The sequence below is a fragment of the Ranitomeya variabilis genome, chromosome 3 (genome assembly GCF_051348905.1).
Source record: "Ranitomeya variabilis isolate aRanVar5 chromosome 3, aRanVar5.hap1, whole genome shotgun sequence".
Taxonomy (NCBI): Eukaryota; Metazoa; Chordata; class Amphibia; order Anura; family Dendrobatidae; genus Ranitomeya; species Ranitomeya variabilis.
In genome coordinates, this window is record NC_135234.1 from 679047182 (window position 1) to 679064566 (window position 17385).

The 17385-nt window shown below is 41.7% G+C and overlaps 1 protein-coding gene across 1 annotated transcript in view; it reads left to right on the forward strand.

Moving 5' to 3' along the window:
* ITGB7 (integrin subunit beta 7) overlaps positions 1 to 17385 on the forward strand; it is a 186001-nt gene that overhangs the window by 153435 nt on the left and 15181 nt on the right. The window contains exons 8-13 of the mRNA XM_077298022.1: positions 93 to 188; positions 970 to 1059; positions 2149 to 2286; positions 6812 to 7011; positions 11888 to 12093; positions 15002 to 15224. Of these exons, the coding sequence (XP_077154137.1) occupies positions 93 to 188; positions 970 to 1059; positions 2149 to 2286; positions 6812 to 7011; positions 11888 to 12093; positions 15002 to 15224 (953 nt within the window). The remainder of the gene's footprint in view (positions 1 to 92; positions 189 to 969; positions 1060 to 2148; positions 2287 to 6811; positions 7012 to 11887; positions 12094 to 15001; positions 15225 to 17385) is intronic.

The following is a 17385-nucleotide window of genomic DNA, read 5'->3' on the forward strand; positions in this document are numbered from 1 at the left end:
AGTAATGATGAAGATGACGTTTCCAGCCCTCAATGTGACAACTACAGTCTCTGAATTGAAGAAACATTCTATTCTTCTTGTGTCTTGCACAGGATTACCCATCGGTGGGACATCTCTCCCAGATCCTTACAGCAGCCAACATACAGCCTATATTTGCTGTCACAAGTAATGTCCTCCCCACATATCAGGTGTGTAGAAAATGAGCTTCACAGTCACTGAGACGTTCCAGATGAGGTAGTCAGTGGAGCTATAATGGAGGTCAACAGTGTTATAAGTAGGGCCTAACATATTCGGTAGATTACGCTAGATTGGCAATCTCATACTTTCCAACATCTAGGTTGATAAAATAGCAAAAAATCTCACCCCAAAAGACTTCTCCAAGTATAACCAAATCAAAATGGGCTTGTCTACCTTTGGGCAAGGTTTATGTATATCCCAACATTTTTCAGACTGGGACATGCCCAAATTTGGCAAAATATTTCATAAAATTTGGAACAGTTTCAACAAATTTTGGACAGTTGGAAGCTGTGTATACAAATGTTTTTAATATTTACACTTAAAGGATAAACGATAACTTCTACATTGGTGGGGGTCCGACCACACAGACCCCCCAGTGCGTCAGAAGCACCATTCATTCTCCCTGGGACTGGTGAAGACAGTTGAATATTATCAGTCCTACTGAGAATGATTGCAGCATCAGTCACTGCTACTCCATTCAAGCAAAGGAGAAAAGCCCCATTTGCTGGCGACATTTTTCCTGTGAAAAGTTTAATCATAACATCACAGAGTGGTCACAAATGACATATTTTGCATACATATATATGTGGGGCAATATGCGGTGCTCTGACTGCTAGGGTCTTGACATGTGCGCTGATATTCATACATACATATATAATATTCAGTATAACTAAAATATGGTGTGCTTTCCTAAATGACTGTACGGCTGTTTCTTGTTTTTTTTTTTTGTAGGGACTAAGTGAGCTCATTCCGAAATCTGCAGTGGGTGAATTAAAGGAAGATTCCAGCAATGTGGTTAATCTAATTTCCCAAGCGTATAATGTGAGTATTCATGATTTCTTAGTTTTTAAGGTTGAAGGTAGATATAAGTCTATGGAGTTCAACCTGTAGAATCACGTTTAGAAATATAAGAGCGAAAACAATGCCGACCATAAAGTCCATAAATAAAATACAAGAATGGTTAAAAAGAACATAACTTTTATATAGAGTCAAAGACAGTAAAAAAGTGCGTATCCAGTGAAACCTTTTTTACCCACTTTTTTTTCACTGTCCTTGACACTAACTAAAGGCTATATACTTTTTAACTGTTTAATTTAGACTTCATGGTGGGCATTTTTTGTCTAATTTTTCATATGCTGATCTGTCTATCTGGCATTTTATTGTCTATAAACACCTTCACAACTTTTGATGCACAAGTACGCCGAGCCCACATCTTTCTCCACATATTATGGCTGATTTAATCAGCCATCAAGTGCCTTTAACAGCCGCGGGTGGAGCAGAGCTCCGCCCGCCGCTGTTAATCTGATAAATCCCGTTGTTCTCACTACATTCAGGGAGCCCGTGACGTGATCGCTAGGCGCTGTTGGGCTCTCATTAGGGATGAGCGAGTGTACTCGTTGCTCGGGTTTCCCCGAGCATGCTCAGGTGGTCTCCGAGTATTTGTAAGTGCTCGGAGATTTAGTTTTCATTATGGCAGCTGAATGATTTACTGCTACTGCCCAGCTTGAATACATGTGGGGATTCCCTAGCAACCAGGTAACCCCCACATGTACTCAGCCTGGCTAATAGCTCTAAATCATTCACTAACAAATACTCGGAGACCACCCGAGCATGCTCGGGAAAATCCGAGCAACGAGTACACTCGCTCATCACTAGCTGTCATGTCATCTGGGGGTCTGTTGATAATTTAGTTACGATCCTCCTGTGAAAGTCAGCCCATGGCCGGCGTTCATAGCAGATCGTGATTTTCTCAATACATACGAGAGCTGAAGCACTGCTACGTATAGTTCCAATAACTTGTAATATTATATCTTTCAAGAAAGTAAATACATTTTTTGAAATTTGAAAATTTATAGCTGAATGTCCAATAAAGAGTTTATGTATCTTACCTAATGCTGTCTATCTTTTCAGAATTTGTCATCCACAGTGAACTTGGAACATGTGAATTTACCAAAAGGAATTCACATCTCTTATTCTTCCAATTGTCCTGACACTACTAAGAAAGAGCTGCCATATGGTCTGTGCTCAGGGGTCAAAATTAACCAAATGGTATGGAAACATACGCTATATATTAAGTATATAAAAGTATATCAAACACTCAAAGTGGAACATTGGGGGAAAGAGAAAGTATCACCATGCAAAATGAAAGTAATTAGTTGTCTTAAAGGGGTATTCCCATCTCCAACATCCTATACCAATATGCTGTAGGTGTAATAATAATAATATTAGCAAAACTTCCAATTAGCAATGTAATATAGTTTTTATGATTCGCTATGTCTTTTTCCTCATGTGCAGCCATTGCAGGACCTTAGGTATCCATGCTTACGTGTCACTATATCAGTGGTCGTAACCATGGATAGCTAAGGTCCTGCAATGCCTGCACATGAGGAAAGAGACATAGCAAATCAGAAAAACTATACTACATTTCTAATTGGTGGTGTTTATTTAAAATATTAATATTACACCTACTACATATTGGGATAGGATCTTGGAGATGGGAATAACCCTTTAAGTTTCACCACTCCCTCGTGGTTAACTACAAGCCAAAAGCATCCACCTTTCACCTGTCTGTGTTCAGCGACTTTTTCTGCTACCTCCCATTTCCAAAATCGCTTCTACTGATGCCTGTAGTGGCCAATATTGTGCCCTTGCCTCCATTAGTTTTTTTCCACAAGTAGTAATAAATGGATAGCGGAGTGTTTCCTGCACATGCAATACCACTATCAGGGCTCTATGAGAATATCAGAAAGGATGGTAAAGGAAAACTGTGTAAGATCCAAAACAACAAAAGGTTTCCATATTGTTATGTTGCACTTAGAACTTACAAAAGTAAAACTTGTCTAAAATTGTAATTTGTACACACATACTGTCAAGGCTGCAACCAGGAATTCCAGGGCCCCATACTAGCAAAATTTTCAGGCCCCCTTGAAAATCTGCCCAGGCTCCACCCCAGCTCAGCCTCCGCCCCTTGAACCTTCCACAGTCCTACCACCCAGTCTTGGAAAACTCCACATCTGCACCTCATCCTCACCAATCACACATTAAAAGTGCCAATTGAACACCATATCACATATATAGCCATCAACTTTTGTTTTCATCAAAAGATTTTTTAAGCCTGCCATCACTACAAAGGTTGACTTTTTAGGCAGGGCCCCACTCTATTTTAAACTATGTAACATTTCTTAAAATACCAAATACTCTTTTTAGGTATATTTCTTTTTATTTTTCTTTAAGGGAATGTGTTACATAGATTTTTTTTTTAAATAACCAATAATACCACATACAAGGGACAAATACAGCCCCACCATGTCCAGACCACAAATTTCCATCATATAGTGACCAAATAATACCAAATACAAGATAGAAATACCACCACACCATGACCAGACCACATATTGCCACCACATAGACAGAATACCACATAGAAGGAACAAATACCACAACACCATGATCAGACCACATATTGCCCCCCACATAGCGACCAAATAATCCAACATACAAGAAACAAATACTACCACACTATTACCAGACCACCTATTACAACCACATAGTGACCAAATAAAACCACATATAAAGAACAATTACCACCACACCATGACCAGACCACATATTACCACCACATAGTAACCAAATAAAACCACATACAAGGGACAAATACTGCCACACCATGACCAGATCACATATTACCACCACATAGTGATTGAATAATATCACATACAAGGGAGAAACACTGTCACACCATGATCAGATCACATATTACTGCAGTCACCGAATAATACCACATACAAGAGAGAAATACCACCACCTCATGACCAGACCACATATTACCACCACATAGCGACCGAATACCACATACAAGAACGAATACCACTACACCATGACCAGACCACATACTACCATCACATAATAGTTGAATATTACCACATACAGGGAACAAATACCACACACCATTAGCAAACCACATATCACCACCTCATATTGACTGAATAATACCACATAAAAGGAACAAATGTTGCCATACCATGACAAGACCACATATTACAACTAGATAGTGATTGAATAATATCACATACAAGGGAGAAACACTGTCACACCATGATCAGATCAAATATTAGTGCACATAGTCACCGAATAATACCACATACAAGAGAGAAATACCACCGCAACATGACCAGACCACATATTACTACCATATAGCGACCGAATACCACATACAAGAACAAACACCGCTACACCATGACCAGACCACATACTACCATCACATAATTGAATATTACCACATACAAGGAACAAATACCACCACACCATTAGCAAACCACATTATTACCACCTCATATTGACTGAATAATACCACATAAAAGGAACAAATGTTGCCACACCATGACAAGACCACATATTACAACCAGATAGAAACTGAATAATACCACATACAAGAGAGAAATACCTCTACACCATGACCAGACCACATATTACAACCAAAATGTGACTGAATAATACCACACACAAGGAACCAATACCGCCACACCATTACCAGACCACATATTACCACCACATAGTAACTGAATATCACATACAAGGATCAAATATCGCCACACCATAACCAGACCTCAAATTACCACCTAATAGTGACCGACTTATACCACATACAATGAACAAATACTGCCACACCATGACCAGACCACATATTAGCACCACATAGTGACCACATACAAGGGAGAACTACTGCCACACCATATCCAAACCACATATTGCCACCACATAGTGACCAAATAATTCCACATACAAGGAAAAAATACAGCCACACCATGACCAGACCACATATTACAACCACATAGTGATCTAATAATATTACATACAAGCGAGAAATACCATCATACCATGACCAGACCATGTATTAAAACCTCATAGTGACCGAACAATACCACATACAAGGAACAAAAAACACCACACCATGACCAGATCACATATTACCACCACATAGTGACTGAATACTACAATACTCATCATTAATTAAAAAGAAAACATAATACTAATATTACAATTATACACAGGAGCTCTGTACATAGTATACAGTGTATAGTGTCACTGTACAGGTAACAAACTGCCTCACCAGTGACATTATACACAGAAACTCTCTATATAGTGTCAGTGTACAGTTAATACAGTGATCACCAGTGACATTACACACAGGAGCTCGGTATATACTATATAGTGTATAGTGTACAGGTAACACACTGATTCACCAGTGACGTCTCTAGTTGAAGTCCTTCATCTTCACTTTTCTTCTTCATCCAACGCAGACTGCCATCACTTCTTCCAGCCATTACTCATCTCTACGAAAAATAACACAGTTATCTAGAGCACCACTTCCAGAGCATATTGCTCAATTTTTCCTCAACTTCTACACTACACCAGATGAACAAAAAAAGCAACATAGTGTCACCCTGCACAGTAACAGGACTTCCCACTGAAATAGTATGCTCAAAAATAAAATACATCACAGCAGTAATAATCTCCCTTAATTAGCCCCTACAGTAATAATGTCTCCCTTGTGTCTCATTCCTAGCCCCATATGTTCTCCCATCCTGGCCCCATGTGCTCTCCTTTCCTGGTCCCATGTGTCTTCATCCTGCCCCCATGTGTCTCCAAACTGCCCCATGTGTCTTCATCCTGCCCCATGTGTCTCCATCCTGCACCTTGTCTCCAATCCTGCCCTATGTGCCTTCAATCCTGCCCTGTGTGTCTCCATCCTGCACCATGTCTCTAATCCTGCCCCATGTGCCTTCAATCCTGCCCCATGTGTCTCCATCTTTACCCAATGTGTATCCAACCTGCCCCATATCATGTCCCATTCTGCCCCATGTGTCTCTATCTTGCCCCATGTATCTCCATCATATTCCATGTGTCTCTATCCTGCCCCATATGATTTCCCATCCTGCCCCCTGTGTCTCCATCCTGCCCCAATATTGCGGCTTTCAGTACAAAAAATAGTAATGCCATACGCCAGCAACATGCGCGCCAACGTCAGTTGTCAGCCTGTGATCGGCTGGTGGCTGTTAACTATTGAAGTGAAGCCACCGGCTTCCCGCGGCAATAGATTATTACTGAACATGCGTCCATGGCTGGAAAAAAAACACAATCAATAATGGTGGAATAGCAGGGTGTTTTTCCATGAACCACCCCACAAAAACTAGAACATGCCAAACCAAAAAAATAAAAACGTAATTGTTCTTAGAAAGCATTGATATAAGAATTTTAAAGTTACTTGGCCCAAAATACCACCCGAAAAAAGCAGTTAAAGGGCTAAAGTGATTGTCCATGGGGTAATTTTTATTTTTTATTTTCATTACTGTAATTGGTTCTCATTAAAAAATTGAATAGCCTTTATGTTGTGCTGGCTGCATTTAAGTAACATGGAAAATGGTGCCCAGAGGTGAACGATACCTTATAATAATTGTTTATTACTGGTGAACACCATAACGGTCAGTCCTGGGTTCATTGTATGAGCTAGTAAGTATCCCAGATGGAAAGGTGGGACATTCTCAGTAAACTCTCTTCTGGTTTGTTTTCTCAGGTAGATTTTAACGTGACATTATGGATGGATGAGAAGATTTGTCAGGATGGAGTGCAGAGCTTCAAGCTCAGGGTGCTGGGATTCAATGAAGAGATAAATGTGGACGTAGAGCCTGTGTGTCACTGTGACTGCCAGGATGGGGAAGCGTTCTCTGACTATTGCACTGGGGGTTCTGGAAACTACAGCTGTGGGATCTGCAGGTGATATTGATATGATGTGAGAAGACAATTTCTCTAAGTTGCCAGTTTTTGCACAAAAACCTTTGTCAAGACCAACATGAGCAACGCGGGTCTTCATGATGGGCATGTTGGAGTCAGATGCTGGAGTAAGGTTTCTGGCGTACGGTACGCCGTAGCTCATCATCAGTTAGATGAGCTGTGGTGTCACATCCCTGTTCCACCCACGTACAGCAGATTTTGTCAGAGCTGGGCAAAACTGTATTGAAAACATCAAAAGTCGCAACATTTTTGCACAAAAACGCGACTTGCACAAAATATTTGCCATTTATCAAAGTGCTTTATGCCAGCTGAGAGGATCCCAGAAAAAAAGAAAAACAAGAGTTATAAACTCTCCTGTGAGAATGAGCTCACTGATGGATTCTCAGTTTATGCATTCTGCAGCTAGTTATATAATTAGTAAGACAAAAAGTATTGAAGCGTACATTTGTAATGAAACCCAGACCTATCAATTACTTTTAGCCAAAAATACATACATTTAAAGGGAATCTGTCAGCAGGTTTTTGCTATGTAATCTGAGGACAGAATGAGTTAGGGGATCAAACACACATTTCAGGGATGTGTCACTTATTAGCCTGTGTGCTGTTGTTTCAACTCAATTAATGTTTTATCACCAGGAGCTTATCACTGCCTGGACCAATTTAGCCCTTGTCTGACTCCACCCCCTCTGAGAAGCAGCTCACTGTCAATAGACTATGTACATGGAGAGCTTGATGTGGGCCGGGTTAGCTTTCTGAGCTCTGCTGCATGCTATATCTAGAAATTCTGATTGTGTGACAACTAGGGATGAGCAGACTGGAGGAAGTTCTCTCTTTCTTTCTTTCACTCTCGCCTGAACTTCAGCAGAAGGTCCGTGTTCGGTGCTCAGACTGTAACACTCACTGTCTGGTACGAACACCAAATAATTCTGTTCGGGTTCGCCCATCTCTAGTCACAACTGCTGCACCTAGAAAATAAGTGATACACCTCTGGAATCAGGGTCTTTTTACTTATGGTGCATAATGCTGCTATCAGATGAGGTTGCAAAAACCTGGTGACGACAAATGCCCTTTAAAGGGAACCTGTCACCCCCAAAATCGATGGTGAGGTAAGCTCACCGGCATCAGGGGCTTATCTACAGCATTCTGTAATGCGGTAGATAAGACGCCGATGTTACCTGAAAGAGGAGAAAAAGACGTTAGATTATACTCACCCAGGGGCGGTCCCGGTCCGATGGGCGTCTCAGGTCCGGTACAGCGCCTCCCATCTTCATTCCATGACGTCCTCTTCTGGTCTTCACGCTGCGGCTCCGGCGCAGGCGTACTTTGTCTGCCCTGTTGAGGAGCAAAGTACTGCAGTGCGCAGGCACTGGAAAGGTCAGAGAGGCCCGGCGCCTGCGCACTGCAGTACTTTGCTCCTCAACAGGGCAGACAAAGTACGCCTGCGCCCGAGCCGCAGCGTGAAGACCAGAAGAGGACGTCATGGAATGAAGATAGGAGGCGCCGGAGCGGACCTGAGACGCCCATCGGACCGGACCGCAGCGGGAACGCCCCTGGGTGAGTATAATCTAACCTCTTTTTCTCCTCTTTCAGGTTACATTGGGGGCTTATCTACAGCATTACAGAATGCTGTAGATAAGCCCCTAATGACAGTGGGCTCACCTCACCATCAATTTTGGGGGTGACAGGTTCCCTTTAAGTAAAAATATACCCCACCAAGGTGGTAATCATCTCTGCCCTCTGAAGCTACCAAGAAAACAAAAACATGTAATGAAAATAATCTTAGATGTAATCTGCCATGGTTATCTGCTGAAAGATTCCTTTATAGTGTACCTTCACAGACAGTTTTTGGTTTAATTTTGTGTTAGAAAAACAGAGGTGCAAAAATCCCATCTATCAAAATCAAAACAAAAACACAAGTCACGTTAATATGTTGTTTTAAAGAGGGAAAAAACAATGGAGGTCTACGGGAGGAAAATGCTACAAAATGGCAAAAAAAAATCATACCTAGAGCTGTGGTTTTGAAAAAAAATGGTGTTCCATAATCTCTTATTGACATCCAGCAAACATCTGGCTGCAATGTTTTTTTGATGTGCATGAAGGCATCCAGAATAAAATTTACACACACAAGAATTAAATCAATTAGCCTCTCTGAAATACTGCATATCAATGTAATTTCAGTTTGGTTGGTGCAGTAGATTAGATAGATATGATAAGAGCAGCTGTCCAGCTTTGTAGCCCATATGTTCCTAGATACTGTTTCTAAGGGCTCGTTCCCATTGGCATATACATTGAACGAGTGCAATGTGAGAAAACATCTCATTTCACTCTGACCAATGTTATACAATTCATGTGTCAGAGCTCATCTGCGAGATTATGTTTAGATCAGACTGATAAAAAAATCACAGCATGCTGTGATTGTCTGCAAGAATTGGATCGCACTCGCATATGTAAGTCAATGGATTCAAGAAAAAAAAAATGCACAGCACACGGATCATACGTGTGCCATCCGATTTTTACGCACACATCTCAAAAGAAATTCGACGTTTCATCAGCCAATGAAACTAAATTCACAGCTCGTGCTTTGCGAGTGTAGCTTTCTGTACTTGTATTTAGCTAATAAATAAATAAATGAATGAAAAAAATGACATGGGATCCCCCTTATTTTTAACAACCAGCTGAGGGACAGCAGACAGCTCTGAGCTGGTGTTATTATTCTGGGCAGAGCCGGCTCCAGGTTTTTGAGGGCCCCGGGCGAAAGAGTCTCAGTGGGCCCCACCCTTTAATGCATACCACGATTCATGATCGCATATAACACAGCCATGTAGTATATAACACAGCCCACGTAGTATATAACACAGCCACGTAGCATATAACACAGCCATGTAGTATATAACAGCCCACGTAGCATATAACACAGCCACGTAGTATATAGCACAGCCCACGTAGCATATAACAGCCCATATAGTATATAGCACAGCCACATATTATATAACACAGCCCACGTTGTATATAGAACAGCCATGTAGTGTATAGCACAGCCCATGTAGCATATAACAGCCCATATAGTATATAGCACAGCCACATAGTATATAACACGGCCCACGTAGTATATAGAACAGCCATGTAGTATATAGCACAGCCCACGTAGCATATAACAGCCCATATAGTATATAGCACAGCCACATATTATATAACACAGCCCACGTAGTATATAGAACAGCCATGTAGTATATAGCACAGCCCACGCAGCATATAACAGCCCACGTAGTATATAGCACGGCCCACGTAGTATAAAGAAAAGCCATGTAGTATATAGCACAGCCCACGTAGCATATAACAGCCCATATAGTATACAGCACAGCCACATATTATATAACACAGCCCACGTAGTATATAGAACAGCCATGTAGTATATAGCACAGCCCACGTAGCTTATAACAGCCCATGTAGTATATAACATGGCCCACGTAGTATATAGAACAGCCATGTAGTATACAACACAGCCCCCGTGCCCCCAAGAATGGCCCCATAGTCCAGTACTCACTGTTATAGTTAAAAAAAAAACACTCCTCACCTCTCAACGTGCCCGCTCTGTTCTCTGCTCCGGTCTCGGCCGCTGCAGCTGCACTGCCTGACACACAGCGAATGCGCGATGAAGTCATCGCACACCCGCAGTGTCAGAGACAGAGCAGGGAATGATGGGAGAGGGAGCGTCAGGTGACGCTCTCTCATCCATCATTTGCTTTGAACTTTACCGGCAGATGCCGGTATAGTTCAATGCAGCTGGGGAGTCGGCGCTGGTGGCAGGCGGCCCCCCTGCCTCACAGGGGCCCCATAGCGACTGTGTGATGTGCCGCTAGCTGAGGGCCCCTGGGGGAGCGGGGGCCCTAGGCACTGGCAGCTGCCTGCCCCTAACACCAGCCCTGAATGGGCCCCCTGTCTCGCCAGGGCCCCGGCGCTTGCCCGGGTACGCCGGTTGCTGACGCCAGCCCTGATTCTGGGTATGGGCCAATATCTATGAAGCTTCCCAGCCCATTAATAACATCTCTCAGCTGTCTACGTAGGCTGGGAAAGGGCCATAGATATTGCCCCTTCCAAGACTAATAACACCAGCCCTCAGTAGCCCCAGAAATGGTGCATCCATTAGATGCGCCAATTCTGGTGCTTATCCTTAGCTCCTACCAATTGCCCTGGTGCGCTGGCAATCAAGGTAATGGTTTTGGGGTTGATGTCAGCTGTGCAATGTCCACCGCATCAAGCCCATGAGTTGGTAATGAAGAGAAGTCTGTTAATAATCAGAAAACGCTACACGGACAGCTGTGAGATGTTATTAATAGACTGGGAAGCTCCATAGATATTGGCCTCCTCCCAGAATAATGACACCAGCCCCAGCTGCCTGCTTTCCCTTAGTTGGCTATAAAAAAAACAGTGGGACCCCACATCTTTATTTTTATTATTTATTTAATAGGTGAAATAAGGCTAAACACCCTTTAGTGTCACATGAAAGACACTAAAGGGTGCTAATTTATTGTATGTAGGGGCTGTGACATTAAATATCTACAGGACATCTATCTTATTCTGTCTATCTCCTATCTATTATCTATCTATCCTATCTATCTCTGTATATAAGATTGCTTTATTGCTTTATTAGTTTTGTAATCTAGCTTTAAATGACAGAGAATTACAGTATGTAAAAGCTAATCTTAAAAATGCATTGCATACGGATGCTAGGTGAGAAAAATTGCATTGTACTGGCATGACACTCGCGTGATACTTCTCCTACTTTTCTGGATCAACATCGGATGGATTCTTTAATACGCTAGTGTGGCTCCAGCCTAGTTGACGTTCTTCTTTTGCAGCTGCAAGGACGGATATAAAGGAAAACATTGTGAATGCAACCAAAATAGACCTGATTCCAATGAAGGCTGCAAAAACGGCTCACTGATATGTAACAATCGTGGAAAGTGTGAATGTGGGCGCTGTGCGTGCAATAAACACGTACGAGGACTGTTTTGTGAGTGTGATGATGCCAGCTGTGAAAGATATGAAGGACAGCTATGTGGAGGTAAATCAGTAAACTGATCACATTGTCAGTTCACCATAAATATTTCTTTTCATGTACACTGTGTCCAGAATTATTGGACTAGTGAATATTTTGAAAATATCACCATTTTTATGCAGATTTTCCATCTCTAAGTTGTATAGACCTGAATGTTTATTGGACGCAGCAGATCAGGTGATGGGTATTTGTGTAATGATGGTGCGGCCTGAGGATACAACACCCTTTATCACATCATTTATCAAGGTGTGCAGAATTATTAGGCAGCTTGCTTTCCTCAGTCAAAATGGGCCAAAAAAGAGATTTTAACGGACTGTGAAAAGTCAAAAATTGTTACAAGTCTGATAGAGAGATGCAGCACTCCTGAAATTGCTAAATTATTTGGGCATGATCCCAGAACTATCAAAAGTTTTGTTGCAAATGTCAAAAGGATCACAAAAAGCTTTGTTGCTAGAAAAAAGAACTGACAAAAATTTAAGAAGAATCAGATGTGAAGTGACCAGGGCCCCATTGTCCTCCAGTGCTGTCATATCCCAGAACTGCAACCTCCCTGGAGACCCAGAAGTACAAGGTGTTCAGTGCTCAGAGACATGGCCGAGGTAAGGAAGACTGAAACCCAACCACCACTGAGCAAGACACAGCAGGTAAAGCACAAGACTGCGCCAAGACATATTTTTCAAAGGTTGAGATGAGAATGACTCTTGATGGCCCAGATGGATGGGCCTGTGGCTGGACCAGCAATGGGCATGGACCTCCTCTTGGACTAAGACTCCACCAAGGTGGAGGTAGGCACTGCTGATATTATTAAAAATGAGTTGGTTGGATCTTTTCGTTTTGAAGATGGGCTCAAAATCAACCCTCAAACTTACTGCCAGTTTTAGACACTTTCTTCAAGCAGTAGTACAGGAAAAAGTCTGTATCTTTTAAGAAAACCATGGTTTTTGCAGGACAATGTTAAATACATACATCAAAGTCTCTACTGCTTAGCTGTCAGGTCTTAAAGATGAAAGTGTATTAACATGGCCCGGTCCTCACCGCACCGAAATCCTACTGAGAACTTGTGTGCCTTTCTTAAATATGAGATTTACGGTGAAGAAAAACAGTCACCTCTCTGAACAGTGCCTCAAAGGCTGTGGTTGGTACTACCCAAAAAGTTAGTCATCGTAGAAGGAAGTCTTACTACTGATACTGAAAAAAATTGGCTCTGTATTGATCACTGATATTTTCTTTTGAAATGTCATAAATGTATTTTTATGCATTTTGAATTGTTTGGTTATTATTCTTTAACAGAAGAAAATAAACAATTAAAATGATAAAATTAAACATTTGTAATTTAGTTGCATAATAATTCTGCACACTAATAGTTGCCCAATAATTTTGCACACAGATATATTCTCCTAAGAAAGACAAAGCGACACTTTTACTTTCTTAAATATTCAGGTTTATTAACCTTTTAGATTGACTGACAGCACTGTGGTTGTGCAACAATAAAAATATTCATCAAAAATACAAATTGCACAATAATTGTGTACACAGTGTAAATCTATATACAGTAGATGACATGGCAAGTCTCGCAATAATCAATCTCTGACTATTCTGACAATTCTGCCAAATAACCATCTCAGATCCTTGCCATAAGGCAAATCAGTATTTAAGCTAGAAAATTATCTCCCAAACTGCATGAAAAATACTTTTCAAACTATTTCTATGAGAAATCCACATTGAAACCGTGATGTTTCTTTACCATTTTTTCCTGAAGAGGTTTTGAAAAACTACTAGTGGTAAATGAAAGCGCACACAAGTTCTTTAAAGCATATCCTGATGAAATACACTACAAACTGAGCGCTGTCGAATTGTTTAAAAAAAAAAAAACTTCAAGAAGATAATTATTTTTTGTATATCTTTAATTAAAGGGTTTCTCCAAGAATGCAATAAAATCGTTCCCATTGTGTAATTCAAATGGCAACCCTTTAAGTCATGTGTCAGAATGGATTACAATCTGAAGAGACACAGCTTCCGAGACCTGTGTCTCAAATGACAGAGGAGCTGTAATGTAAGCACGCATATTGGTGAGCCACCAGAGAAGGGTATTGACAGGAGCACAAAGGATTCTCCTGTCAGTTTTTCTTCTTAACTCACGTGGGTATGTGTACTTAGCCTATAGCTTCTCTGTCAGTTGAGACACAGGTATTGGGAGCTGTCTATTATCAGACTGACATGTGACTAGGATGAGCTGCTGTGTTATGTGACAGGTGTCATTTTAATATATTCTTGGAGGACCCTGTTAAGGGTATGAGCACATAAAGATTTTTGAAGGTTTTTTTAAGCGGGTTTGATGAAAAAAAAAAAGGCCTGAAAAATCACTTAAAGTAAACTCTTAAAAAGCTCTTATTGTATAAACACTTTGCTGTTCATATGTTAAGTGTTTTGACCATTTTTTTTCCACTTAATGTTTTGAAAAACGCTTGATAGTTGAAAAAAAAAACTGTACGTCAATTCTTTGAGGTGGCTCCTGATGGAATCCACTCACAACTAGGGACTGTACAATCAAAAGGCTGCTAAATACTCTTTCACAACATCTTCAAGAAATGAAAAACTCCTCTAGAAACTCCCCAAAAAGATTTCCTGAAGCGATTTTCACTTGAAAATGTGTTATTTTTGACTGCCTAAAAAAGTAAAAAAAAGTTGTTTTTGTTCAAAAAACTCTGTTTGAACATAACGTCGGCTTAGTGTCTCAATTTGCAGATGACACTGAATATTTCATAAATGTTACAGATCTTAAGTGATAAGGAAACAATGTATTTCCCCTAAAAAAGAGAAATTACCAGGGTTTTTTTCTCCCATTATGACCTTTTCAGTGCACATAGTGGCTATCACTGGCAGTCGCAGGTAAACTTGTGCTCTTCATTTTCAGGTCTCACCCGTGGAGTTTGCAGCTGTGGCATCTGTAAGTGTGCATCCAACTACACTGGCAGTGCCTGCGGCTGCAGCCGGGACACCAGCGCCTGTATGGCACCTGATGGGATATGCAGCGAACATGGAAAGTGTGAATGTAATAAATGTGTCTGTGACAAAGGCTACTTTAACAAACTATGCAGTGACTGCTCTGGATGCCAGACCCCGTGTCAGAAGTACAGGTAACTCCAGATGGGACTGCATTGTGCCCGGTTTATGGCAGATCCACAAGACATTCTGGAATTGGCAAATAAATGGGATACTTTGTATCATGAAGAGCAACACAATGTTTCCATAGACTTTCTGCATCGGTACATCACAGTTTTAAGATCTCTGCTTGCTGTCATTCAATAGAAATATTCACTGTTAACTTGCAGAGGATAAAGCTGGTTTACAAACACAGGAGCATGGCGCGTTTCAGTACGCAGGTCGGAGAACGTTACTGTAACAAGCCATGCACCAGGGCATCCATCACTTGACCAGAACTTTGTCTAGTGGAGGTGATGGTTTTCATTAAGTGACAGCAAGCAGACATCTTGTTGAGACCATTCATTTAAAGGGGTTGTCCAGGACTTTAAAGTTGATGGACTATCGTTAGGATAGTCATCAATGTCTGATTAGTGAAGGAGCGACAACCGACACCTCTGCCGATCAGTTGTTCCTGGTAAAGTTGCAACTAAGCAGTTTCAGCAGCCAAAGACACTGGGAACAGCTGATCAGCGGGGGCACCGGGTGTCACAACCACACCGATGAGACATTGATGACCTAACCCAATGCTAGTACATTAATGTTAAAGTCCCTGACAACCCCTTTACATATTACTAGGTATTTACGGTTTAAAAAAGTTGTTCAGAATTAGGAAAACTTAGCTCCTTTCCTCAAGAAACAGCACCATGACTGGTATAGCCACACAGTTCTAGGAAACAGGACCGATACCAGATCCCTCCTGCTGACAAGTGTGGCACTGTTTCTAACTGAAAACATTCATGTGTGTTTCTAATTCTGTACAAATTCTATTTGAATGATATTTCACAATTTTTAGATACAGTAGGGAAAAAACGTATTTAGTCAACCACCAATTGTTCAAGTTCTCCCACTTAAAAGATGAGAGAGGCCTGTAATTGACATCATAGGTAGACCACAACTATGAGAATCAAAATGAGAAAACAAATCCAGAAAATCACCTTGTCTGATTTGGCAAGATTTATTTTGCAAATTATGGTGGAAAATAAGTATTCGGTCATCAACAAAAGTTCATCTCAATATTTTGTTATATATCCTTTGTTGGCAATGACAGAGGTCAAACGTTTTCTGTAAGTCTTCACAAGGTTGGCACACAATGCTGGTGGTATGTTGGCCCATTCCTCCATGCAGATCTCCTCTAGAGCAGTGATGTTTTAGGCCTGTCGCTGGGCAACATGGACTTTCAAATCCCTCCAAAGGTTTTCTATGGGGTTGAGATCTGGAGACTGGCTAGGCCACTCCAGGACCTTCATATGCTTCTTACGAAGCCACTCCTTCGTTGCCCTGGTGGTGTACTTGGGATCATTATCATGCTGAAAGACCCATCCACGTTTCATCTTCAATGCCCTTGCTGATGGAAGGTTTGCAATCAAAATCACACGATACATGGCCCCATTCATTCTTTTAGGCTATGTTCACATTTGCGGTCGTCGCCGCAGCGTCGGGCGCCGCAGCGTCGCCGCATGCGTCATGCGCCCCTATATTTAACATGGGGGCGCATGGACATGCGTCGCACTTGCGTTTTGCGCCGCATGCGTCCCTGCGGCGCCCGCGTCCGGGCGCAGAGGACGCAGCAAGTTGCATTTTTGCTGCGTCCAAAATCAATGAAAAAAAGGACGCATGCGGCGCAAAACGCAGTGTTGTGCATGCGTTTTGCTGCGTTTTTGTTTGCGTTGTGCGTTGCGGCGCCGACGCTGCGGCGCACAACGCAAATGTGAACGTAGCCTTATGTACACAGATCAGTCGTCCTGGACCCTTTGCAGAGAAACAGCCCCAAAGCATGTTACCACCCCCATGCTTCACAGTAGGTATGGTGTTCTTTGGATGCAACTAAGTATTCTGTCTCCTCCAAACACGAGTTTCTACCAAACAGTTCTACTTTGGTTTCATCAGAACATATGACATTCTCCCAATATTCTTCTGGATAATCCAAATGCTCTCTAGCAAACTTCAGACGAGTCCTGACATGTACTGGCTTAAAGGGAACCTGTCACCCCCCCCCAGGCGTTTTTAAGAGAGCCACCTTGTGCAGCAGTAATGCTGCATTCTGACAAGGTGTCTCTTTAAGTTCTGAATGCTGTAACTGCTGAAATAATCAGT